The 27,429-nt window shown below is 41.2% G+C and overlaps 2 protein-coding genes across 4 annotated transcripts in view; one reads left to right on the forward strand and one right to left on the reverse strand.

Annotated features, from left to right (window-relative positions):
- Positions 1-11,592: 11,592 nt before the first annotated feature.
- On the forward strand, positions 11,593-19,380 carry rag1 (recombination activating 1). 2 transcript variants are annotated; one of them, XM_044194335.1, is made up of 4 exons: positions 11,593-11,938; positions 12,942-13,298; positions 13,389-14,521; positions 15,970-19,380. In XM_044194335.1, the coding sequence occupies exons 2-4, from the start codon at positions 12,964-12,966 to the stop codon at positions 17,715-17,717; spliced, it is 3,216 nt and encodes a 1,071-aa protein (XP_044050270.1). In that variant the 5' UTR covers positions 11,593-11,938; positions 12,942-12,963; the 3' UTR covers positions 17,718-19,380. The 2 variants fall into 2 exon arrangements, with proteins under 2 accessions (XP_044050270.1, XP_044050269.1); XM_044194334.1 differs by lacking the exon at positions 11,593-11,938 and adding an exon at positions 11,971-12,138.
- A 583-nt stretch (positions 19,381-19,963) lies between these two features.
- The window catches only part of rag2 (recombination activating gene 2), a 61,735-nt gene continuing 54,269 nt past the window's right edge, over positions 19,964-27,429 (reverse strand). Inside the window, exons 1-2 of one of the 2 annotated variants that reach the window (XM_044194311.1) lie at positions 23,011-23,138; positions 19,964-22,078 (exon numbers count right to left, since the gene is read on the reverse strand). In XM_044194311.1, coding sequence (XP_044050246.1) covers positions 20,463-22,064 — 1,602 coding nt within the window. In that variant the 5' untranslated portion in view covers positions 22,065-22,078; positions 23,011-23,138 and the 3' untranslated portion in view covers positions 19,964-20,462. Of the gene's footprint in view, positions 22,079-23,010; positions 23,139-27,429 lie in introns of those variants that run through there. The other variant, XM_044194312.1, reaches the window with a different exon arrangement.

The raw sequence follows: 27,429 nt of genomic DNA on the forward strand, positions 1-27,429 counted from the left end.
TGTGGTCATACCCTTTTTCATTTATCCCTTATTTTATTACCAATTAGCAGTCATATGGATACCAAAATGTACTGCATGTACAGTATGTTCAACTAAGCGTAGTTTGACTATGTTGATCATGTGCTGTCTAGTCCCTATCAAGGCTAAATAAAAGTTTTAAAAGGAATGAGAGGAGAGCTCATATTTTGTGGCTGAGCATGATGGTTCACTGTTTGGACAGTTGTCCTACATCAGATCACCAGGAGTTGCATGTGTAGTGAAGCAGAGTTTTTGCCATCCAGTCCCACATCTGTCTACTTTTTGAAATACTTACTATTACTCCCCTCGAGTTGAAGCAAAGGCTCAGGTCGTTCTTGATTTTTAACAGACATTTATTCGGACACGAGTCTTCAACATGTCTTGTACATGTTAGTCTTACAGCCCTTTTATGTCCCAACAATGCCGTCAGAACTATGAAAGGAAATAAGTAAAACTTAAATTAACCCTCTAAATGTGGTGTTTTACACATAATAATAAACGAAAAATACATACAAAATGAATAAATAAAATGCACATTCAACACATAAGAAAATACACTTAATTGACTAATTATACATTAACACACGGTCACATACGGCAAAGCAATTAACACAATAAAATACATACCTCATTGACCTCTCTAACTCAAGAGGAATAAACTTGGAGGGTTACAGTTTCTTCTTCTTTAAACAAAAAGACAATATAACTTCTTAGCACTTCTTATAGGCATAACTCTTGCAGACATGTCATGCGTACAGTACCTCGTGTGCTCTTCTACATGTAGTGCACCGGAACAAAATATCCTGATAGCAGCAATTAAATAATTCCCTAGCGGAACAAAAGGAAATAGGTTCCCCCTTTTTCTATAGTTTTAGCTGAATAATATGAAATGAATTGACATGTATTAACAAAAAATATATTACTTACTTATTCTTATGATTATTTTGAAGATTTTAACTATTTATTGTCCTTTTAACTATAAAGTGCATATTATGAACTACAACATATGAGTGTTGCCTCTGACGGCAGCTACACTTACCTTGTGCATTTCCAGCGTACAGTTCTCAGCTCTGCAGAGCATTTGGACCATCAGACAACAGACTGCCTCCAAAGCCGTTATTTACTTTTCTCTCACACATTCCCAGGAGGAGAGGAAGCACTCAGATGCTGGACTGCTTATGTTTATGTTCTCAACCTGCCAAAGTGGGGGAGAATTAAGTGGCTCTGGCTCTGTTAATTGGGTGTTAATCAGGTGTTGCTCTAATTAAAAGGCAGTTCCGCCCTGTTGGGCCCTGGTAATGAGTTTGTTATTAAATCCACAGAGGATTTTTGTCTCTTTTTCAATTTACCAACAGGGTAGTGCTTAATTGCTGTGTAAATGAGGGGAATGTCCTTGAAGGTCGTCTTGCATCAGCATGCGATCCATGAACAGAATTGTTCTAAAGAGCTTCTCCATCCAAACTTCAAATCCACTCAATTCACCGTGTGTTGACCTCTTGTGTGCCTCTCAGCAGTGACTGATATTTTAGTTCAATTCTCATTTTCAAAAGAAACCCCTTCAAGCCTCATTTGCTAAATCGAGAGAGCAGGTGACCCATGTTCTTTTGTAAATAAAAGTACTTTTAAAATTGATTTCCTTTTCATCTCAAGTTGCTTTTATTTCGCCATCTGGGCCATTGAAAGCAGTCTTTTATGGCTGCCAGTGTCTCATGAACAAACCCTCCACTTTTCACCTTCCACCACCACAAAAATGCCGCTCTTTCACCTCCCTGAGAGAAACAGACCAAAGGTTGAGAATGCCTTCAGAGAAAGACAGGCCAAATCAATGTGGAGATAGAAAGAAAGAGATAGGGAGATGTTTAGGGCACAAAGGAAGAAATGACAGATGAATGGTAGAAGATGTTATACACAGATAGACTGGTGACCTGATAGACACAGAGAGATTGTGAGTCCTGATTGTTGAAGGGCATTTGCTGCAGAGACATCAATCAGAAGATCGCACCAAGATTGAGCCGGCCGCCAGCGTTTCCTGCCTGCAGCCGGCAGCATGTGTAGAACACAACCTGGGCTAAACCACTGCTCTTCATATCAATTAGAGATCAATTATACAGCCATGTCCTACTAATTATGCTGCACTGCCACTATCCATTCCCCCAGTATAAAGTGTGTGTTTCTCCTCTCTCCTGTGAGTCTGTGGTTGTGTTCATTGAGATAAATAAATAAACTTGCTGTCTGCCAAGGCAAAGCATATGTAATCTGATTTTCAGCACTGTGAGTTTTTTTTAGAGGGGAAGAAAAAGAGAGAAAGAAGAGCAAAATATTGTTGTTTTCTGCTTAACCTTTTGGTGGTGCTGGTGTAACATCTATTGCTTTGCCTCTTGCAATGAAATCTGTTGAAATGTGGGAGACAGTGCTCTAGAGTAATGAAATCACAAATAAAATCTGTGCATGTATGCATATATGTTTGTGTGTGTGTGTTTGATTTTTATTTGTGAGGGAGACAAAGTGTGATTAATATTATCAAGCATATTTCAGAGGATTTTGAGCCAGGATGTGCCGGACAAGTCAAGTTTTATTTGGCACGATCTGGGAGCATGATGAATTATGAAATAAAGCTAGAACTCCATGCTTTTTGCAGTTTTATTTCTCTGTGGTTTACATAATTCACTCAGAACATTTGTAACTTTCCTGACAGGTTAATGCTGTTGGGTTCAAAGAGAAGACACTGAGGAAATGCGCAGAAAGACAAGACAGCAGGGGAGAAACAGACAAAAGATGAGAGGAGGAGAGAACAAAGAACAAAGGGGGAGAAAGGATTTGAGATGTCACAAAATATTTTCACACTGTCCCTGAATTCTGTACAGTGATGTGTGGTGTCAGATTTTGATGAACTTTGTGCCTTTCTCTTTCTCCCCATCGCTCACTGCCAGCTCTCTATAGCCCTGAATGTTCTGATTTAGTCAAAATCAAAGTTTGACCACTGTAGTTTTGTGGCCTCCACTGCATTGTCATCAGTGTAAGTGGAAACTCTTTGAAAAAGGAAAAGTCAGGAAATGTGATGTCTGCAGTCCTACAATCTCAGAAAGAGCAGACAGAGGGAAGGAAACAGAGAGAGGATGTGGGGAGAGTACACCGTATGTCCTTCAGTCGTCTTTCTTGCAGGGACCCAGTTCATCTCGCCTGTAGAATCTGCAATGAGCCATTGCTCTTTGTGACTGACATTCCACCCAGACCACCCTTCTGATTACTTTTGTTCAGCAGAAGTGAATGTGAAGGAGACAGACAGAAAGGAGAGAGACAGAGCTTGCATCAGAGTTTCTTGATTATACTGCACTTACATTCCATTCGATTTGAAAGTGCAGGTGTTTTTTGCATAGCAAAACTCTCTCTGCTGTCTCTGGTACTAACATTGTTTTTGTGTCTTTGAGTTTAGACTTGTGAAACCCTGCGTATGTACCATATCTGCCCACTGGTACCCTTGTTCGTAAGTGTTGTCGTCTTGGACATCTCAGTCCTGACAATAGAGCTATAGTCCCATTCTCGTCACTCAATTCATCCCTGGCCAACTGTAGCCGCTCCCTTCTCTTATCTCTGTGTGACCAAGGAAATTAAATTACAAATATAATCACTTGGCGCCAGTGTGCCTCTGCTTTGCATATAGAGTGTGCTTGCTTTGGAGACACGTTGTGTGAAGTTACTTATTGGCCTATTTACGATAATGGGCTCTGCTCTACTAGTGGAGTCACACACACCTTTTCACAATGACAGTGAATGGCACGAGGAAGTGAACTGAGAGGATGCTGAGGAAAGAAGAGTATAAAAGAGAGACATGGAGACACGGTTGTAACCATCTTGGGAAAATAATTTTGCATGGGTGAATAATCTGGTGAATAATCTAAAAAGCGATGAGGAGATCTATGAATGTGAGTAGACAAAAAGGCAAACGCTCACTCACACTGTGTCTGAAATCACTCTTTCTTGGCTACCCACTGAACTATATTTACTTTAATTTTAATTCTAAGTTCAAAATGTATGTACTATATAGAGTCCTCACATTGAGCAAAAAAAAAAAAAAAATGTTTTTATGGCATGTACACTACTTTTTAACTACACTAATGGTGTGACTCTGGCAATGTTGGTCTGTCAGTTGGTCGGTCCACCACTTTGGTCCAGACAGAAATATCTCAACAACTATTGAATGGATTGGCATGGAATTTTGTACAGATCTTCATGGTCCACAGACCATCCTAATGACTTTAGTGATCCTCTGACTTTTTATATAGTGCCATCAGGTCAAAGTTCAGTCCTGTAAAATATCTCAACATCTACTTGTTAGATTGATACCAAATTTTGAACAACTTTGACCAGACAACCATGGTTCCATCCCACTGTTGGATGAATTGCTGTGAATTTGGTAGTTTCAACTGTTTCGCCTTGTCTGTAGATGTTTAACAGATCATTAATAGAGTATATGTAACAATTCATGAACATAACCAAGATGTTTTTTGTGCCTAAACCTAACCAAACCTTAACCAATTCAATTTTATTCATATAGCACTAACCCTAATTCATAGCAGAAGTTATCTCATTGCACTTTTCCTATAGAGCAGGTCTAGACCGTACTCTTTATCATATTATTTACAGATACCCAACAATTCCTACCATGAGCAAGCATTTGGCGACAGTGGCAAGGAAAAACTTTCTTTTAAGAGGCAGAAACCTCAAGCAGAACCAGACTCAATGGTGGGCGGAGAGAGCAGGAGGTAAGAGAGAATACAGTAGCAAATTCCACATAGAATTTTTAAATGATAATAATTTAATGGTAGTGGTAATATTAATATAAATATAATAATGGTAGTGGTAACATTAATATTAGTAATAATGATAATAATAGTAATAAGACTAATAATAATAATTGAAGTAGCAGTTGTCGAGCAGGAACATGGGGTAGTAGGAGGCCTGCAATCACAGATCCAGTGCTCTGCAGCTCCGGAGGCAGAAATAGCTGCTGAAAGTGACAGAAGGAGAGAGGAGAGAAACGAGAAAGCACAAAACTACGGGAGAGAGAAGATGTTGAGTTAGTAACATGCATTAATGGGATAAGAATGCATTCAGATTGAGAAGGAGAGGAGGAGAGAGGTGCATCATGGGAAGTCTCCTGGCAGTCTAGGCCTATAGCAGCATAACTAAGGGATGGTTCAGGACTCACCTGAGCCAGCCCTAACTATAAGCTTTTTCAAAGAGGAAAACCACAGTGGTGTAATATCAGAAAACAGTTAATTTTGTGAAACAGTTGAATTGTTAAATCTCAACTAATAAACTGTTGAAATGTTACAAATACTCTATGAACTATCTGTGGGCAGACTATCCAAATAAAATTTAACCAAAAAAGGATATCATCATCATCAGTATGTTAGCATTGTCATTATAAGCATGTTAGCATACTGACGTTAGCATTTAGCTCAAAGCACCACTGTCCGTAAATACAGCCTCACAGAGCCACTAGCATGGCAGACTCTTATTCTTGTTGCTATGTTTTACCTTAACAGATGTGTTGTTGCCATTATGCAACACTACAACTGTCAGTGATGATGATGTGTCCAAAATCTCAATTTACTGCTGCTCTACTGAGTAAAGTGAATAAGTGAACGAGGGAGTGATTTCGGACACAGCATCATTCACTCACTCACTGATGCCGACTGCCATTCTGTAGACAGCTTCCTCTTCAGCTCAGATCTATTCCACACATGTTAGACCATCTGACTGAATAAACAGTCCCCATCTCTCTCCCTCTGCCTGTCTCTGTCTCTCATGCAGGTCTCGCAAAAAGGGAAGGGATGAAAACCTGTGTATATTAGAATGATGTGCCTCCCAGGGGAGCCAAAATGGAAAGTTGGTAAAGAAAGAGTGAGGGGAGTATGAATAGAAGAATAGCATTTTTATCATTGTTATTATGAGAAGGCCATCACGGGCCTACCTTGCCTCTTTCCCTTATTCCCTATTCATTTAGGAATTCATTTGCTTATGCAGAGACTGTTATACTTGTTTGTACAGGCAGACTGGGCAAATGCAAAACTGTATCAATGCCTTCGGATCTACCCAGCCCCAAAGCACTTGCCGAGCAGGTGGATGGTGTATTTATTTGTGATCTTTATGTATTCAGTGATAGTTACTCTCCCCTCCAACTACAGGGACCACATGTTTGTCGGCCCCTTCCTGAGGCATATCTGTGTTCTGCTGCAGTGAACAAACACCATATGCCCTTGAGTTAGGCTCAACTGCTCGATTCTTTTTCAGTATGATCCAATTCACAGACTACATATGACTCTTGAAAGTCCCATCTCTTTTCCGAATTCATAAACTATTGTTCTCAAACAATTACTGTATATGTCTGCTCCTGTGCTCATAAAGTCCATAGCTATCATCATCTTCACCACCACCAGGTTGCCGTGAGAGACCGGGGTGGTAAAATAATGGCTCCCTGCTGGATTGTGTGAATCATTGTGATGAAAAATGCTCCACCACCTAGGCTCTGGCTCCAGTTGTAATTTCTCTCTCCAACTGGACTGGCTGCCAAATGACAACAACTTCCCTCACCAAGCCCCCACCTATCCACAGCACCCCCAACAGCCCCTCCCTCACCTCCTATAATTACTGTACACTATAAGTCGGGTTTAAGACCAGTCACTCTAAATCAGCCTTGAATCGGCGTGTGTTACTGTGTCCATTGTTCCCTTGTCTGAACTCTGGCAGAGCTAGTGCAGAAAAGGGCACGGCTGTCCTGGCATTTCCTATAATGGACTTTGTAGTTAAAAGACAGGGAAATAATAAGCAGATGTACGTGTGGGAAAAGAGCTCTTTGTGTTTGGTGGGAAGTTAAGACCAGGGACAGTTGGGGGTTAGAGTTGACAGACAACAACGCTGCTCTTTTCACACCCCTTGACACATAATGGGACCAATTTTTCTCTCTACATCTCTCCCTAGTGGCCATGATTTGCTCATTACATGGATGGAAGGGGACTGAGGGAGGGAGTGAGGAAGGGAAACAGGGAGAATGACCAGTCAAGAGACAAATAGTGTGAAATTTAGTGCTTGGAATTCACTATTACTCTCATTTCATTTGAGAACTGTACGGATGTAACCCATTTATTAATGTGTTTAACAACTTGCCAAGAAATCCTCCCTTCAAGGATGCTGAACATTTGAAATCTTGAGGAGTTGTTTGCAAGCTACTATCCCTCAGCTGACAGACCTTCTGTGTAAACCAGCACCAGACAGTTTGGGAAAAGACGACTAATACATGGTTAAACACAAGACAAATCCAGTGAGTGGATGTTTATGTGACTGGAGGTCCCCTGGCATCAAGGGGACTGCTCCTCAATCAGGAAAATCTACATTTAATTAACACAGAATTAAAGAGCATTGTTATTTTGATTAAAGACACTGGTCTTGATTCCCCACTCTACTCTAGTGCTCCTGAATCCGGCTTAGGATATAATTTCATTTGGTTTACTGCGAGTGGATCAACATCCATCTGGATTGTCTGCTCAGATGCAGGTCTCGCTTTTCGGAGGGCTATACTTTAAACTCCAGCACAATCATACTATGTATTCCCTGCAATCTCTGCATGTTATTGACCTCTATGTGGCCTATCATACTATGGTAATAGGATTGGTTTAAAAGGTTCTTAAAATGGACACTCGCTGTAGCTGTAGCTTAAGTTGTTCTTCATATTGTCTAACTCACCAGAACAGAAGAGATGAATGGAACCGGTCCAAAACCAAAATAACTCTGCAGTGCCTCAGGGAGAGTTATAATGCAAGACTTGGAACGAATTAATGCGGTCCCAGGACTAGACTATCCAATAAAATGAATATTTGGATAGCTGGACATGGAAGATATTGTGGTGTCAGGCTGTCAGTAGCTTGTGGGGGATGTTATTTGTAGAAGCTGTGATGTTGTGGTGTGTCTCTGCTCTCTGTTAAAGCTCCATCAGTCAGGATGAGCCGACAACAAACGCAGCCGAGTCATACAGGGTCACACGAGGCCCCAAGACGGCATCACTCAACTCAGCTTTCCCCTGGCTGTCTCTGTGTGATTATAAGCACGCTAACCTGTGGTACAGAGGGAGGGAGAGCCAGTAATTAATCAACCCTAACCCTCATTGGAATAATCACATAATTGATTATTAACAAAACCTGAGGTGAGGGTGAGAGGAGAGGGGCGCGATGAGGGAAACGAGACTTTGAGAGGGAGAGACAGGGGGAGATGAATTGGGGGGGCTGAGTAGTGAGGTAAGGGGTTTGTTCAGGCAGGTAGCTTTGACAAATAGCTCTGCATTGAAGTCTACCTCTTTGAGTATTAATCTACCAAATTATGTCTCCAGATGAGGGATGGAAGAGGTGGACAGTGGGAACGTGATTCACTGAGAATTGGCTGGGCGAGGCTAAAGAAGTTGTTGAACATGCTATGAAAATGCAATTAAAAATTAGCATACCGAATGCTCAATATATTGCATAACACTCAGTGGAAATATGAGAATGAAATGGCCTCTTTACCCTGAGTACAATCATAAAGATGCCTACATTCTTCATGACATTTAGAAATATCATGCAGCAATTTTGGTCGGTCTATTCAAATGTGGATGATGCTGACATTTTATTCCCTGTGAGCAAGATACCGACGCTGCTGTGAAATTCATTCATTGCCCATTTCTGCTATTGACACTTTCCCTTAAGCTGCTATGTGACTTAAGCTGTCAGAGGGGCTTTTTTGGACCTTTGGCTTACATAGTTCTGCCTGGAAGGCTTGATCTCTTCTCCCCTTTCCTTGTCACATCCTGCAATCAGCCTTAAGCCCTTTTGTGTTCTCCACTCTGAGCTAAGCCTGTTATCCTGTGCAACTCCTTTACACAAGATCACTACTACATCCCCCTTCTCTGTCTTTCACCTTTTACACCTTCCCTTTCGTTCCCTTTCTGTCTGTCTGTCTCTTTGTTTTACACTCAGAGACCCAAAAGTAATGATTATGAAGTTTCTCAAGGATGGATTAGTAGGACTACTTCCTATTTATTTAGCCTTGTTCCTGGGCGTCACCTTCACACCAGCACGTACTCAGAAACACAGACACACAGCCCCTCCCAACCCCCTTTTTCTCTCCAACCCCCCTTTCCCCAAACACATATACTGCCCCTGCCATATTCCCACTCATCCCTCCCACTGCACACACATGCACCACGCTCATATACACACACATTGCTCACTGATGTTGTTTGGATTTGTCATATTAGAAAAAACACCCCCTCCTTGTGCAAGTTGTCAGCTCACTGGTGCATTGCAAACTCCTGTATGTCCTCCTAAACTTCAGCCTCTAGTCCCCCAGGGTCTGCTCCTCACATTCATAACACTCTGCTCCATGCCAGGTGGCTGTCTCCACAAGTCGTCTTTCCCATAAATCAGACTGTCTTTGAGTTGATCAATAACAAGTCAATTAGCAAGCGCTGAGAGATGAGGGTCTCAGGGGGTCACCGCTTGTTTGTCAGGCAGACATCTGCAACTCCGTCCCTGTCTGCCATGGTGCTAGGTGTGCCGTTTGCCTTGGAAACCTGTGGCTATCATAAATCTAAATATCAACTATAAATAGTCTTGGAACATCTTGCTAGAATCCATCATTTGCTTGTTCTTGGATAAGTAATGTATCAAGTATTGTGTACTTCAAATCTCCCAGCTGTGTCTGATGGATTTGAATAGGCCTAGAAAACAACTCTTCATCAGCAACTTTTCTGTGTATTTGCTCTTGAGCATTTCTTGTAAATAAGAATGCTTGTAACAAAGAAACAAAAAAACCCTACTATTGCTGTCTAAGGTCACACTTTACCATATCCACCAAATATAAGCTACAAAGCCTGCCAGTATTCATCCTGCTCCCCTGTTAAGCTGACAAGAGTGGGAGAGACCCAACGGTTGTTTGGTGCCCACTGTGTATCTAATGACTTGGCTGGCAAATCCAACGCAACAGCAACAGGCTCCTGTGGCGAATACACCAGATTAATCCCCTGGATAATTACAAACAAGAAGGATCTTGGGCAAATACTCCCCATACCTACTGAGACATTACATCAAATGATGCTATCTAATTAAAACTCATTTTGAATGGTGACAGAGAGAGAGAGAAGAACTGCAGATAAAAACCGCAAGGGACAAGATGACAGTCACACAGTACATACAACACAATGCAGTTGCCTTGGAATAAAAAAAGAATGGTTTGGTAAACCTAACATATATTTTGTAGTTTGTTTGACCCATACATCAACAATTGCACCTCTGTAAGTTGCCTTATGTTGCCTTGAAGACTCAAAATGGTGATTGCCAGATGAACACTGAGATTCTAACAGCTAACATACACTGCTAATTGGTATTCACCCTAATATGACTGACCTGTGTTGCTGCCTTTTTCATTTTGATTCACATCAGTCATTACCTGAATTGCTGGTGCATCAGTCACAAACAATGAAAGATGATGTGAAGTGGCAAGGGGAAAAGCCTCAATAATACAGTCATAAAAATTACAATAATAACAATAACAGTCATTATTATTACTACTATTACTATTATTTTCTATAGAAAAAGGGGAAGCCTCTGGGCTTACTTCAGGCACACTCGCACCGAGCCATGGATGTAGTTAAAATGCCTTTATTAGTTAGGGCATATCAAAGTAAAAAAGTGAGTACTATTAGTTTTTGTTCATTGATTTCTGCCCATTTTAAATCATTATTCAGTTTCCTTCTGTCTTTCTCGTATATCATGTATTGCCCTCATCACAACCTTACACATACTAACACACGTCTCTTTATCCCTGCTGCCTCCATGTACACACTTACTAACACACACAAAACATATAATTAGTTCTCCTGTCAACAACTCAATTTATCTGATCAATTCATAACCTTCTCTCTCTTTGAATCACTGTAATTGTTTTGTTTTGATGTCTGCATCACCTGTAGACATCATGTCTGTTTAAGGCATTAACATGATGTCACCTTTCATGTTTTGGCAGATCACACTAATGTAAGAAATAAAAAAAAGACTAAAGACACTTACAGTAACAGGATATTTGCTTAACACTGCTCCTAAATATGGCTTCATTAGTGATCTTTGGGTTGAAAACATCAACACTCCTGACAGTCACACATACAAACAAATAAACAAAGATTGTCATCAGCTTTAACAAGTTGCTGTTGCACTGACTTGTAATCAGCTCCTGTATTCATCAATGTTTTTTTTTAAATTATGTCTGTGTTTAAAAGTTTGGTCTTAGGCAAATTCTAAATTTGTAATGTCACTATTGTAAAAATCTTTATAATACAATGTAAGGCAGACTTTTTATTTGTCTGTAGGACAGAAAAAAATTGTTCTATGAGCTGTTGTGTCTCTGCACTAGTAGCCTTTTCATACGTTCAACAGTATCTCTCTTTCTGTCAGAGAGAGGCCACCTGGATGAGGTGAGCCTGCAGATGGATATGAGAAATGGGAGATAAAAGTGACACAGAAGTGTTTCCAGCTGAGGATCAGTGTGGTGTGGTAGAAAGTTGCTTGTTTGGGGTATGGTGTTGGATTCTGTACATACACATTTGCAACTGTGCTTTGGGTTTGACCTTGTTTTTTTTTTCAAATCAGCTGCATGTATCAGGTGTCAGAAGTTGACTGTTGGGATCCCGTCAAAGGAAAGGTATAAATACAAGACACAAGGAGTCAGATGGGAACAATCCCACTGTATGGAGCAACAACTCCTGGTAACAGATGTGACAGACTCAAATATATAGTATATGTAGTGTGTAGGGCCTGGCTCCAGGGCTTCCCTTGTGCTCCCATGCGGAGAGAACCCCCAGGGGAGCTGACAACAGCTGAGACTGAAAAACAAGGTAAGAGCCCAGCTGACACACATGTACACAGGCTCAGCTGTTTGTCTCAAAGGAGAGTTCAGCATATGAAGCACACTGAGAGCCTGGAAATGAAGGAGACTGTCGGATTCAAGCCACCCAGGGAGAAAATGTAGTGAGAATACTGAAAGATGGATAGACGGAAGATTCTAGAGAGTGTGCACTATTATAGGCTTGCAATGGTAAGATTGTTTGACTGCTTTATTGTCTGATGTGGTAATGGAGCCTAGATAGTATGGGAGGAGATGAAATAAGGTCTGTCGGTGCAGCAGTATCATTGATCTTACCTGTGCCATATCATAAGAGCTCTTGGCTGTTGAAATATGACTCCTAAATTGAACAATGTTGTGTTTGGAATAATTCTCTATGATCTTTATTCAATATGATGGTTTCTTGTTTTCTTTTCCCTCCTGTTTGGTCAATATCTATGTATGATGAAATAAGTTTCCTGCGTCTACGATTTTTTCCCTTGCATTTAAAATGCCAGTCAGAAGCTCCCGGGACTCCAATTCTCTGTCCAGCCAAGAAAATGAGTAATATAAATGATTGACAGCCTTGCAGTGATAAGGTTGCCCATTTAGAAAACTCGCTGTGTCAAAGGAAAAAAGTCACAATGGCTCCCTGAGCGATGGGATTGGAGATGAGAGAAATGAAGATTTTGGTGCTGTATCGATCCCCCAATGCTTGTCTCATGCATTTTACACAAGATCTAAATGCCACTTATGGCACTCTAGGTCAGGGCTCACTACTCTCTGTTCAGTGGGATTTCAGGGTACTTGGTGTATAAATTCAGCAGGAATCAAGTAAAGCTGTTAGATTGTGTCATGGTCTTAATGCTGAGAAGGCTCATGGGATCTCTGAGCATTTGAACCTTCAAATCTTTTCTCTGTATCCATTAATGGGCTTCTCATGAACAGCTAAAATTATTTTCATACTTTTGTGATACATCAAACTAAGTTCTCCTCTCCTCTAATCTTCTCTCCAGGGTATAAGGTTTAAGTTGCATCATGGTGCAGGAGAGCCAGGAGACAGATGGTCCCAGATCCTACATGCCGGCTGAGCTCCACCATCCCCACTCAAAGTACTCTCAGTGGAAGTTTAAACTGTTCAGGGTGAGGTCCATGGAGAAGGCCCCTCTGCCCAGTGAGACACAGCCTGAGAAAGGAGCCCCGTTAGGGATCTCACCTCCTGCAGCTCCAAATATAGAATTAGATAATGGTGTGGCTCCAGGGAGTGTTATGAAATTGTGCCTAGGGGGAAAAAGCAAGGAAAATGTGGAGGGCCCGGGCCAGAGGATAGATATGAAGCTACAGGAAATGGACACCCACATGAAGCACCTCAGGTGATCAAATGTCACTATACTATATAAACAACACCATATTATATGCCTTTCATTCTAAGAATTTGACAACATTGTTTTTCCTCTATGAAGGTGCTTGTGCCGTCTCTGTGGAATGGTCCTGAGAAAAGTAAAAGGACCAGTGCACGATGTTCATGGGGATCTGGATGAGGCAAGCAAAGGCGCTCTGCGTAAAATGGGCTGCAAGTTTACAAGCTGGCCAGAGGTCATCCTCAAAGTCTTCAAAGTGGACGTGACAGAGGACACAGAATCTGCCCAGCCTCTTTCCTTCTGCCATCGCTGCTGGATGGCTGCCATACGAGGAGGGGGTGTCTGCAGCTTCTCCAGAACACGAGTCCCTGACTGGAAACCCCACTCTTCCCTTTGCCATCTTTGCTCCCCCAGGAAACCTTCATTCCAGCGGACTGGGAGGAAGAGGCGGAAAGCCATTCCCAGAGCCCAGAGCCTGGCAAAAAGGACCAGGTGGGACCACAGTGATAGCATTGCCGTTGGTGAGAGGAGGGCTCTGAGACCATTCGGAGACCGTCATCATACTCCGGTGCTCAGGGCCTGGAGGAAACCCAGCACCCAGAGAGAGCAATGGGTGAGGAATATCACCCACTGCCAGAAAGACCACCTGAGTACCAAGTTGATCTCTGAGAAGCTACCTGTAGACTTCCTCTCTTCTTTCACCTGCCTTGTGTGTGACCACCTGCTCTCTGATCCAGTCCAGTCCCCCTGTGGGCACCTCTTCTGCCGCAGCTGTATTATAAAATATACCCACGTTCTGGGACCTCACTGCCCGGCCTGCAACTTGCCCTGTGCCCCTGATGATCTCACCCCGCCTGCCAACGCCTTCTTATCAGCCCTATTTTCCCTGCCCCTGCTCTGCCCCAGAAGCGGCTGTGGCAAGCAGGTAAGGCTAGACTCATTTAAAGCTCATTGTCTGGGCCATGAGCTGGATGAACAGGATGCAAACCAGCAGTCATCAGAACTTGACATTTACCTGCTAACCAATAAAGGGGGAAGACCCCGTCAGCACTTGCTATCACTAACCCGCCGTGCCCAGAAGCATCGGCTGAGGGATCTGAAGAACCAGGTGAAGGTGTTTGCAGACAAAGAGGAAGGTGGCGACCTGAAGTCTGTGTGTCTGACTCTATTTCTACTTGCATTGAGATCTGGGAATGAACACCGGCAGGCAGATGAGCTAGAGGCCTTGATGCAAGGTAAGAGGCTATTATAAGGCTTTTGTTCAATCAACAAGAAAGAAGGACACAAACAAATGAAAATGATGATAGTGTTTGCTCATTAATATTTCCGCATATCTCTGAGGAAAACAGTCATCTCATAAATAACAATGAATCGAAAAGTTCACTGTTGAGGAGAGAGAGGAAAGTTTTCTGTGATTTTGATTGAAAAGCATTTCATTATTGTCCATCTCTGTTTACTGAACCACTGCTGTTACGCGCTGAACCCCTCTTTGATTCTCTCCCACTCTCACTCTCTTCTTGTCTGTCAGTCTCTGAGTCTCACACTCCCTTTAATGCACAATAACAACTCTTGTGAAGGGGCTGTTAGAATCAAAACAACATCAGCAGCTCTTGTATCTGCAAATTACACAGACAGCACCATCCCCCTCTCTGGGGAATAGAAGCCAGCTGGTGTCTGTTTTCATCTGCAGCCAATACATCACTTTTGCCAGCTTCACTGATTCACCCTCTGTCCCCTTATAACATTTGGAAATTAGGAAATATTGGATTTTGTAATCATGGGCTTGTGGGCTTTTGACAATGATACATTCACATTTGGGTGTTAAATTCGCGATTCTCTCTGTCTCATAGTATAAATGACTCTAAATGCGGGATATCAAATGAGGAAATGTTAGATACTGCAGTTCTTTTCAAAGCACTAGAAATGGGCTCCCACAGTTTGGTGTTGAATAATTCTCTTCATGCCTCAATTCTTTCTTCTCACTTTACTTTTTAAAATGTTGCCTCTTTCTGTCAATTAAATCCAATTAATTTCAATTCAATGGCTTTATTGGCAATAAAGTTTTGAAAATAATTTTGCCAAAGCATCCAAGTAAAACTGAATCAAATATTTGGACAATACACAAAAACAGTAATATTAAAAAAACATCAACAAATACACAAAAACGGTAATGTTAAAAAACAATAACACAACATAAATAAAATACAGTATATAACATCAAAACCGTATATACGACCAAAATGTGTGTATATGTAACTTTGTGTGTGTGTGTGTATGTGTGTGTGCATGCTGATGAAGGGCTGATGTTTAGGGGAGGATGATAGGGTATGGTACAGTCTTTTTTTGGCACAAAACCAACCTCTCAATTTAATTTCAACATCACCCATTATGTTTGAGTAGGTGAGTGTGAGTGTGTGTGTGTGTGTGTGTGTGTGTGTGTGCGAGCACTTGTGTGTGATAGGCTATGTCAAGATAATTATTTGTCCTATTCAGTGATGTTGTGTTAATTATGTGTCCCTCAGTTATTTGACATGAAATCACATACTGTGCAGCTAAGTATGCTGCATGTCCTTCTCCTAATAGAATCTGTTGATTTTCACTGTCATCTAGTTCTGCGAAGTTTGGGATTAACAAATGTTAATCTCTGAAACTTTCTCACTTTTCATTTTCTCTCTCTCTGCAGGCAGAGGCTTTGGGTTGCATCCTGCTGTTTGCTTGGCCATACGGGTCAACACTTTCTTGAGCTGCAGCCAGTATCACAAGATGTACCGGACTGTCAAAGCCACCAGTGGCCGCCAGATCTTTCAGCCCCTGCACACCCTGCGAGCTGCAGAGAAGGAGCTTCTCCCTGGCTTTCACCAGTTTGAATGGCAGCCAGCTCTCAAGAATGTGTCTACATCTTGCAATGTTGGCATTATTAATGGGCTCTCTGGATGGGCTTCCTCGGTGGATGACGCTCCAGGTGACACCATCACTCGGCGGTTTCGCTATGATGTGGCACTGGTGTCAGCATTAAAGGATCTGGAGGAGGACATCATGGAGGGGCTGAGAGAAAGTGGGATGGAAGACAGTGCTTGTACCTCAGGCTTCAATGTTATGATCAAGGAATCTTGTGATGGCATGGGTGATGTCAGCGAGAAGCATGGTGGAGGCCCAGTTGTTCCTGAGAAGGCTGTACGTTTCTCTTTCACTGTTATGTCTGTCTCTGTCCTGACAGACAATGAGGAGGAAGAGGTTACCATCTTCACTGAGCCAAAGCCAAACTCAGAACTGTCCTGTAAGCCCCTTTGCCTGATGTTTGTGGATGAGTCAGACCATGAGACACTCACAGCTGTCCTGAGCCCTATAGTTGCAGAACGCAAAGCAATGAAAGAGAGCAGGCTCATCCTATCCATGGGTGGACTACCTCGCTCCTTCCGCTTCCACTTCAGAGGCACGGGATACGATGAGAAGATGGTGCGTGAGATGGAGGGCCTCGAGGCCTCAGGGTCCACCTATATCTGCACTCTTTGTGACTCCAGTCGGGCAGAGGCCTCTCAAAACATGGTGCTACACTCTATCACACGCAGTCATGAAGAGAACCTTGAACGTTACGAAATATGGAGAACCAACCCCTTTTCTGAGTCTGTAGATGAGCTGCGAGACAGAGTCAAAGGTGTCTCTGCCAAGCCCTTCATGGAAACCCATCCCACACTGGATGCATTACACTGTGACATTGGAAATGCCACTGAGTTCTACAAAATCTTCCAGGACGAGATCGGGGAGGTGTACCAAAAGGTCAACCCCAGCCGGGAGGAACGGCGCAGCTGGAGGGCAGCCCTAGATAAACAGCTGAGGAAGAAGATGAAGCTTAAACCAGTGATGAGGATGAATGGGAACTATGCCCGCAGGCTAATGACCCAGGAGACTGTGGAGGTGGTGTGTGAGCTGGTGCCCTCAGAGGGGAGGAGGGAGGCCCTGAGGGAGCTTATGAGGCTCTACCTCCAGATGAAGCCTGTGTGGCGCGCCACTTGCCCAGCCAAGGAGTGCCCAGACCAACTGTGCCGCTACAGCTTTAACTCCCAGAGCTTTGCCGACCTCCTTTCCTCTACCTTCAAATATAGGTACAATGGAAAGATAACCAATTACCTACACAAGACCCTGGCCCATGTGCCTGAAATCATAGAGAGAGATGGATCCATAGGAGCCTGGGCTAGCGAGGGAAATGAGTCAGCAAACAAACTGTTCAGGCGTTTCCGGAAGATGAATGCACGTCAGTCAAAGGCCTTTGAGCTAGAGGACGTGTTGAAACATCACTGGCTCTACACCTCCAAGTACTTGCAGAAGTTTATGGAAGCTCACAAAGACTCTGCCAAAGCTCTGCAAGCTACTATTGACCCAATAGAGAACCAGGATGATGAGGACATGTCTCTGGAAGTTAATGATTTTTGATTTTTCTATTAATGTGAACCTTAAGTATTAACAATTGATTGATTCCAATATTGTTGTATACTATTTTAATTGCCTCTATCAGTAATATTAACTTGTTTACAAATTCTTAATTTACTTTCTATACCTATTGATTGATATTTAGAATAACGGGGGAATGGAACCAATGTCATATATACGTAACATAAGATTTTTCATATTTTGTTGTGATTAAAATATCTTTGCAAATTTAAACCAACGTCATCAGTTATTGTTGGAGTTTTACAAAATACCTTTTCATTAAATAACCAATTTCTTGGTCTTGAACATAATAATTTCCAAAATGTAATTGAAAATAATGTTATTCTCACACCACATTTTTAAAATTGTGTTTTACTTATTTTGAATGTTTACTTGCCTTGCTTTGTTAGCTGTTTGTTAATAATGCAAAGATGGGACAGCAGAGGAATATAGACATAACACACAGGTTTCTTTTCTCTTATTCTTAGCAGGAAAGTTCTTTTTTTATCTTCACCATCTGTGAAATATGGTGCAGTTTATTTTATTGCAAGGATATGACACATTTATGAATTTATACAGAGAGGATATTTATGGAAACAGATGAAAGCGCTGTAAGTCATGGAGGGAAATTGTGTTAAAAAGACCACATTTGTGGCCACTGTATTAATATATCATTTGAGCTGGAGCAAAATGCAATCACAGAGACCCAAATGTTCTTTGTTTCATGAGTGCCCTCTGAAAAAGATTACTTTAGTCCTTTATCTTGGGATCCCTGAGGGGCAGAATAGATGCCAGGTCACTTTGAACCAATTTTTTATCTCTTTTAGTTTTTGCACAGTGGAGGATAGATGATACTTATTCGAATTCTTCACATAAAATACAGCATATACTGACCTTTTTGTTGATATTATAAAAATACAGTACGGTCCATTACGGAGCCTAATACCCCATGGACTCTCCAGCAGGCAGGGATTTTTCTTAAGTGCTGTATGTAACCTGACTCTTTTTCTCTGCTGAAATTTCTTCACGGTTGACAGAGGAGAGGGATGTGCGGTAGCTAGAAAGACCTGATGTAAACTGATTTGTTGGCAACTTTATTTTTTAGATTGATTAATATATATGTTCTTTTTCTGCCCTCACAATTTTGAATTGTGACAGGCAATTTGGTTTTCTTATTTGATTGAATGTTTGATTTTATTTTACTGTCACAAGTTTAACCCCATGACAGCTGTGAATTATTCACATTTCATTCGAGAGTTGTCACAGCCCTACAATAACATCATGTTTTTAGAATGCATTATATTGAAACTTGTCTCATATTTGTTTTTTGCCATAATGAATTGCATTTCCAAAGTAATGGATGATGGATGATTCACAGACTCCTACTTGTTCACTTTACACCATGTATTTCCTCATTTTGTGTTTCCATATTACACTAAATATCAGGTAAACTGTTTACTGGGGTTGCAGAAGACTTTGAGTGGTGATTTATATTGCATACTAGTACAGTATTACACTGCAGTTCCACTACTTTTAAACGTTTTTTTAATTTGTTTTTAAATACAGTATTCAGATATTTCTGCTAGCAGACATCATGGAGGAGGAAGTTTGTACTTTTTTGTCCTTGTTTCCTCCAAAGAATAAATAAAGTCAAAATCTGACCTGATCCTTTGTTGGTTTGTTTTATTTAACAATTTATATTTGATTTTGTGTTCACGCACATTTGGTCCTGCAAGACAGCACTCATAACTTAATATTTTCACTGTGGTCCTGGAATACAAAATAACAATAAACTGTTATACAGCTAATGGAAAAGCAAACTAGGAACACTGCAGAGAGATATGCTAAAACATAATTTTTTTTGTCACATTTAAAGATTGTGAAAGCCCTTCAAAAAGATACAACTATAAAGACATTTAGGTTCAGGTTGTTCATTCAGCTTGATTGATTGCATTTTTATTATTTGATTTAATTACATATTTAACTGACTACAGATTTCTATATCAGGTGTTATTTATCAATTATCATCTATTTAATTGTAAAAGCAATTTAGGTACATTTGGCCCTGGAAGCCAGGAAGTGTTTATTTAACCCCTTATTTTCACGGTGGAATTCAAAATAACTGCAAACTGATATACAATTGATATAAAATGCAAACTAGAAACACTGACAGACTGGCTAAAATGTGACAATTTTTTGTCAAATAAAAAGTTTATGAAAACACATTAGAAATAAACAGGTATGATGGCACTGCATTTGAGGCTGTTTATTGTTGATTTCATTGAGTACAGATAAGCATATCAGGTATTTTTCAATAATCATCATTTTAATTGGAGAAAGAATTGTAAAAAGAATTCCGCTCCATATGACCATGGAATAAAATGTTAGGAAATAAAACCTGTGGTACTTAATGGAATACAAAATTACAATTAGCTGTTATACAGCTGATAAAAACACAATCTAGAAACACTGTAGACAGACTTGCTAAAATATTGACTTATTAATATAAAACTTATTTTTTTGTCAAACAATGTGAAATTCTAATGGAAATATACAGCTGTTAGACATGAAATGTCAGGCTGCAGTTTTATTGTTTATTGTCTTCACAGTATGTTCCACACTGAGTACAGATCAGCATGTTATGTATCTTTCATCAATCATATATTCATGGAATATAAACAAGACATATCCTCCATATACATTGCATTTAACAGTGACCATCTCCACGTGTCATAATTAAAACTGGATTCAGTCAAAAAGCCTTCTGAAAAAGCTTTTTTTGGCAGGGGACATCTTGATTGTCGGAGGAGTTTTCCTGTCCTTTACTTTCATGGGGGTACGCTTCAGAGGCATGACCTGTCGAGGTGGGGTCATCTCCTGGTAGGGCAGGCCTCCGTGATCCAGGCAGAAGTACTTTTTTCTGCCCTGAGAGAGCCTGAGCAGCAAGGTCTCAGACAGCTCCATGCACTGGGCATGGACCCAGTGCCCCCCCTCCCCTCTGGAGCAGAAGATCATGGCTGGCCGGTGGAGCTCAGTGGAGTAGTATGGCTCCCACGTATTGGGGTCCACAAGACAGCCCAGGCTACATTTGATCCAATAGCCTGTTTGTGATTCGTCCTCCTCATCCTCCTCATTGTAAGTATCCCCTTCTCCATCACTACTGTCCTCTAGCTCATGTGGCTCACGACCGAAGTAGAGCTCCTCAGAGTCTTCAAGAGGAGTGGAGTCATCGTAATCTGTTGACTCCTGGCTGCAGCCCTGGGTTCCTTCTTCCTCTTGGCCATCTCCCTCTGTCTGGAAGCTCACCTGATAAAAGTAATGCATATCTGGTTGGGATGTCCTTCCCTCAGTAGGTACACCAAGTAGGACGCTTCCCTCCCCGCCACTGCCGCCAAACCAAGTGCGACTATGGATGATATCTGGGGTCCACTTAGGTGGTTCCAAGGGCTCAAAGTAGATCCCTTTCTCATCCAGAATCACAGTACTGCACTCCATCCTCTTCTGAGAGTCTGCCTGATACCCACCTAAGATGACATATCTGTGAGTGGGACCTGTACGGGTGATTATGGCACTAGAGATGGATATCCCAGTGTCTAGAGTCTCACAGGAAAGCAAGGGGCTGCCCTGCAGAAGCTCAACACGCAGGCGAAGGAGTCGAGGGGGTCGGGAGTCAGAGGTGAGCAAGTGACCCCCGAGGAAGTAGACACAGTCTTCTCTGGCAATGGCCAAATGGAAAGACTGTCCATCGCTGAGCTCAGGTAAAGTGTGAGCAGAGGAGCAACCAAACTCCAAGTCAAACAAGAACACCTGAGGAGGACAGTCGACAACACTGTTCCAGCTCTCTGTGGTCCGCTCTCCTGCAGGCATGTAGGATCTACCCCCAAACAATACACAAGCTGTCTTCCCACGGCTTTGAACCACGCTCATTGTGTGGCCGTATCTGGCCCCCGGCACTTCTCCCACCAGTTCTTTCTCTTTGCAGCACAAGGTCAGTTTACGATTGCAGCCACGGCTATCCATGGTCAGCAGGTACAGGCTCGATGAGATCTCATTATTTGGAGTGCGGCCACCATGGATGAGATAACTCTCTGGAAGGCCATCATAGGGGTCGAGGCGGCAAACTGCTGGACAACGTAATGGAGGAAGGTAGCATGAATCATTGGAGAAGGAGATGGGCCTCAACTTCATCTCACCACGTTTAAACCGAACCCCAAACACCCCTGTTGGACACGAGCGCCTGGGCCAACCTTTCTGGCCAAACAGGAGAACTTCACCATCCAGATGCAACAGAGAGCAGCCGGGCTGTAGAAGGCCTGCACAGTTCACTGGAGTTAATGGTTGCAGGGTCATTTTGAAGCAGGTGCCTGTGTCAAAACAGCACACAAACACAATATGTCAGTCAGCTGTTGATTGTTTTCAGTCAGGGATTTTAAATTTTTACTTCCTGTTTATTACAGTAACACCTGGAGGACCATGATCCACATAATCAGAATATGCTATATAGACCCCAGAAATTTAAAGGGCATACAGTCATTCAGCCTTTCTGCAAGACAATATCTCTTTTTAAATTTATGAAAGATGGCACATTGGCACAATGGCTACAAACAATTAGACAGTAATGATATAGATGTATGGTATAATAAAGGAATAATAAAAATGGTAATAATAAAGGAATGACATGAAATTAATGCCATTGACAAACCTTAATAAAAATACTACTTCTACTACTGCTGTTGTTTGGCAACACAAAGTAGCATTTTGTGATTCAGCAACAATATATAATTACACACACAAATATGTACAGAAAAAATACCTCTTCCTGGGGGTAACCTTATTATTTTCAACCACAAACAAAACCTCATATTTAAACTTTCTATCAATGAATCAGAACCTTAAACAGTGTACTTTAAGCCGGCATGAGACACGAACAAACACTTCCAGGAGCTGCTTCACTGAGTCAGTAACAGCAGCACAGCATGTACATTGTGCAGAAGGAAATATGGATTCTACCTTTTAGAGTTTATTCTGAATCAGTCTGTCTGAGTCTGTCGTGCCATCATGACTTCAACTGACTTGTATAACAATATAATGTAATTTCATTAGCTTTGACAGAAGTATTAACATTGCTGTGGACAGTTTGAGTCACTTCAATACAGACTATACTTTACATTCAGAAGGATGGTGACATAGACTCTACAAATCAGCTTAGAGTAACAGCTGCACAATATTGATTTAAAAAGCCTGGGAACTGTTAATTCTTACTTTAATTTAGAATCATAATTTTTTGTTTGCTTACCTTAGGGCCAGTGCCAGGATGCAGTGCTTGAGCTCACTTTAGTGTGAATCTTACAATCACTAAGATGAACCTAAATTGCTCTTTATGTGCACCGAACTTTGACAAAGGCAGACGGTGACAGAGTTTGTGAAGCTTCGTTGACTCATAAACACTTCCAGATCTTGAGGTTAACAGTCTGTGACTGCTGCTCACTGGCAGGTGTGCTGCCTGAATGCATTTAGTGAGTCACTTCAATGATATCACTGGATATCAGTTATACCAAAGAAGGTACAACAGGCTATTGTGAGACTCTTGTCTTCTCTGTCAAACAGTCCTAACCTGTATCATACCTTAAGAAATTCAAAACCAAGTAGATGCAGTATATGTTTTTTTTCTCCAGTAGTTGAACAAGTTTAAATGTCAGACCCAAAAAAAGAAAAAAGGGACACACAGCTTTGCTCTGCTTTACCACATTGCTTTCTTTTAAGAGATTGCATTTTTACATTTAATTAATAAATTGTGTTATACGCATTTACAACTGGCTTCAATTAAGTGATACAGTAAATAATTTAAACTGATGTTCAGAACAGTCCAGATAACAACCAACATGACCTACATTGTGGAGGAAATGCATGATGACAAAATCTTTTGAATGACACACCTCTGATGTGAGTTGTTTGTCAGGAGGTTAGAAAGTAGACACAAATACATAGAAAGCCACTGTGTGTGTGCTCCCCATGCTATAAAGTCTCCCAGACAAACTTAATTGTTATAGTTTGATAGTTTTGTTATAGTTATTTCTGGAAAAAAATATGCATACATTCATCAAAGACAAAACTATTTTGAGACAAAAGAAAAATAGCAATGTCTGGAAAAATCCCCCTATTCAACCATCTTATCTTAATTGTTATATTAACTGATGCAGATGCAAACAGCCATTTAATTGCATTTAGTTAAACTTAAGATTTATTAATATGCTTTCAGCGTTCATTTGGAAATTGAACATCTGAAATTCCTTAAAATCTCTTAATTAATGAACTGTGGTTTCTAAAATAATTTCTTCCTCATGCCAAACCATTTTCTAATTGAAATTCTGAGATAATTAACTTGTAGAGGACTAACATTATTTTTCTAGTTCATTCACCATGGCTACAATCTTTCCAAAGCTGATTACAGGATAAAAATCAGACCTTTTATTTAATTATGACACAGTATGTACTGATCTACATTGGTATTCAGGAAAATACGTTGAGGGCAACCACTTCAAATGTGAAAACAGAACATTTATTCAAGCATTGCTCCATGAGAAAGAGTATGTCAAGCGTAGTGTCATGAGTATGCTTGTTTTGTATAGGTGTACAGTATTTACTTTTCCGCAGCATAGATTCACATTTTCAGCTTTGCTACTATAGCATTAATTAAAAGCTTTATTTTTGTATCTGATGTGTCTCCCTTCCCCTTATTTTTCTTGTGTCTCGCATTATATTAAGCCTTTTCCTTCTCCTTTTCCATCATGGTTTGACTTATTTTTGGCATCAAAAATAATCTGATCCTTTAAACGCTGTCAGATTGCTCTTACAGTTTACTGTAAAATACCCATACACATTTGAACAAATATGGCTATTAGTTGTGAACCGGGAGTATGAGTCCTTAATTCACACAGTACACTGAACCTAATGCATTATCATACTATGTTTCATGAGGGGAGGGTAAATGAAAGGAGAAACAAAACATCATTCTTCAACAATGATGAATACATTCTTCCAGTCTGAAATTCCTTTGTGTATGCCTCCGTTTTAAAGATTTGACCTACTGTAGGTAAAAGCAGATCCCCTATATGAGTGACACACACATGCCTAAACACCTAGAGAAAAACTGAGCTGAAAGCAGATGTCTGCCAACTCATTAGCATAATGTTTTTGTGCACTGAGCGACTGAGAGAAAACTTGAGGAGTGTGCAAAACAAAGGCAGAAACCACAAGTGCCTGGAAGACCGTTACAGCTTGAAAACACAAAACAGCAGAGCACCTGTGTGTCTAAACTGATGCTTACATGGAGTGGAAGAGAAAAGAATTTACTCCTGTTACTAGAGAGGATATAACGCATGAATTCAGATGTCAGTAGGATATGCAGAATGGGTTTTTCTCTTTATTTTTTGAGAACTGTTCCATCCGTATGAATTCAGCCTTGGAAAAATAAACCTTTTTAGTCACCTCAAGGCATCCTCACAAAGCACTGTTGAAAAGTACTGCCTGCTATGCAGCCACAGCTGGGATGGTGCAGAGTGAATAGGAGGCACAGCAGCGTGTGGCAGACCCTAGGCCATGCAAGGATTTGTACATAATTGATAGAACAAAGTAATTAGAATCTATGGGAGCACCTGTTTCTGTCCCTTGTAATGTATCACTACCTGACTGTTGCTACCCTGAAGCGTGGTTTTGACGGATGACAAGGTGACAGCTCTGATGTTCTGACGATCACTGTGCAGTTGTGTTTATCGCTATTTAATGTTACGCTAATTGCTCCCCTTGTGGTGATTGGTACTGAGTGCCGGTGGGGCAGTTCCACATCACTCTGGTTAATGTTGCTGTGGTACGGTGGTTATCATCTGGTGATAGGTGACCTGTAATACAACAGTTCAGATTTTACAATCACAATCATTGTTTTCACACTGCACCACTTCTTGAATCCCAATCCTGTATAAAATTAATTTTGTAGGAAACCTAATGCCCCTAAGTTTATGCTATTAATTAACATTATGAGGAAATAGTTTTATTGAATGTATGTACATATAGGACTGTTTACTGTCAACTGAATGTACAGTGTGGCAAAACATTCACAGATTTGTTTTTTCCTATAATATTTGCTCCTGGCAACTTGCAACTAGCATTAATGTTAATGTGGTTATGTTTAAGTAACTCAAAGCACTTGGTCTTGGTTAAAGCAGGCACTAATCAATATATATTAATATAATATATTTTTGTATTAACAACTGAAAAAATGACTACATGTAATGTGAAAGGAGTCACTTGTAGTGATAAAGCCACAGATGATTATCACCCGATCTCCCCTCAGGTCTACTGAGCGTTTTAGCATCTTTCAACTTTTTGTTTTGGTTTCACGGCCTGCAACTTTTATGTTTACTCTCATCAACCTTGTTTAAAGTAACAGCAGGCAGCTGTTTTCAGTGAAAAAAGCTAAATAATAAAACAAATGTATGCTTCTTGCCCAGCACCAAACAACAGATGGACAAGGTTAGCAACTAGCTGGTGACAAAAGTGGAGCATTTAGCAGTTGAAAAAAAACTGTTGTTTCCCTCAGGAGTTAGTGGAGACCAAAACAGAGCTAAAAGAAGAGTGAATATTGGACTTGCATTCATTAGATGGCCAGAAATATGACTCCAATTAAATGCTAATGTTCTCCATGTTTGCTGGATGTGTGTGTTAATAGGCAGCTGTTTGCTTACATGTTAGTCATATCAGCTTCATAAGTGTTCACAGTTGTGTTGTGCTGCCCCCAAATCCAAGAAATCTATTAAGGCAGGTTTAAATTTAGAGTCAAAGTCAAAGCTGACTTGAAGCACGAGATGGGATGCGTTGACTTTTTCAATATATAAGCCTAACCTTAAGTGTTTTAGTAGTCTAAGCCTAATGTGTGGGACACAGTACACTGTGTGTCCAAGTCCTGTGCCTATAAGCCCACAAACAACCCTCATCCTCTGTCTGACTTCATGGATTGGAAAAAGTGCTGCCAATTAACACAATCCAGGTAGAATACATTTCTTCAAAAACATATTTGGCACAGCAAATCACTAGGATATAAGAGCATTTTGTAAGAAATAAGGTTGTTGAATTCACAGTGCCCCTTCCACGCTCAATGTTCCTTTGCTTCAAATCCCTCTTTTTCTTTCATCTTGTTTCTTCCTATTGTTCTTGGATTTTCGGCCATACTAAATATGTTTTTCCTCTGTTGTCCTCTCTGTGTAGGTGAGCAGCAAGGTTTGGTTCCCTTGGTATGTGGCAGGATGCCAGGAGTGCAGAATGCCTCAGATCCTGGCACCAGACCAGATGCTGGTGGAAACCCTGGAGTCTTTCTGCGGCTCCTCTGAGCTCTTCTAGGTCTGCTTCATTTAGCTGTCTTCAGGACAGTGTTACAGTTCATGGGTTGTGTCTGTTATATGTTGAACAGGCAACCTAAAGCCATGTTTTAAGCTGATAAACTCAGATCTGCCCTCACCCTGCCTCTACCTTCTCCCAACTGGGAATGCTGTGAGTAGACTCACGACTGTGGCCCTGCAACTTAACTCACTCCCGACGGAGATGGAGGGATCAAGAGACAGAGGAGGAACAGAGCGGTCAGAGCACAGAGGGAGCGGGATGTGACAACAGCAGGACAGCTTGGTGGCTGGATCTCGCCTGTGGATCAGGTTGAGGTCAGTGG

This window comes from Siniperca chuatsi, linkage group LG4 (assembly GCF_020085105.1).
Source record: "Siniperca chuatsi isolate FFG_IHB_CAS linkage group LG4, ASM2008510v1, whole genome shotgun sequence".
Lineage (NCBI taxonomy): Eukaryota > Metazoa > Chordata > Actinopteri > Centrarchiformes > Sinipercidae > Siniperca > Siniperca chuatsi.

Excerpts from the sequence above, each read along its gene's own strand:
- rag1 (XM_044194335.1), top strand. The coding sequence starts at position 12,964 with ATGGTGCAGGAGAGCCAGGAGACAGATGGTCCCAGATCCTACATGCCG. Across the intron at positions 13,299-13,388 it reads ACCCACATGAAGCACCTCAG|GTGCTTGTGCCGTCTCTGTG; the intron begins GTGATCAAATGT and ends TCCTCTATGAAG. Across the intron at positions 14,522-15,969 it reads GCTAGAGGCCTTGATGCAAG|GCAGAGGCTTTGGGTTGCAT; the intron begins GTAAGAGGCTAT and ends CTCTCTCTGCAG.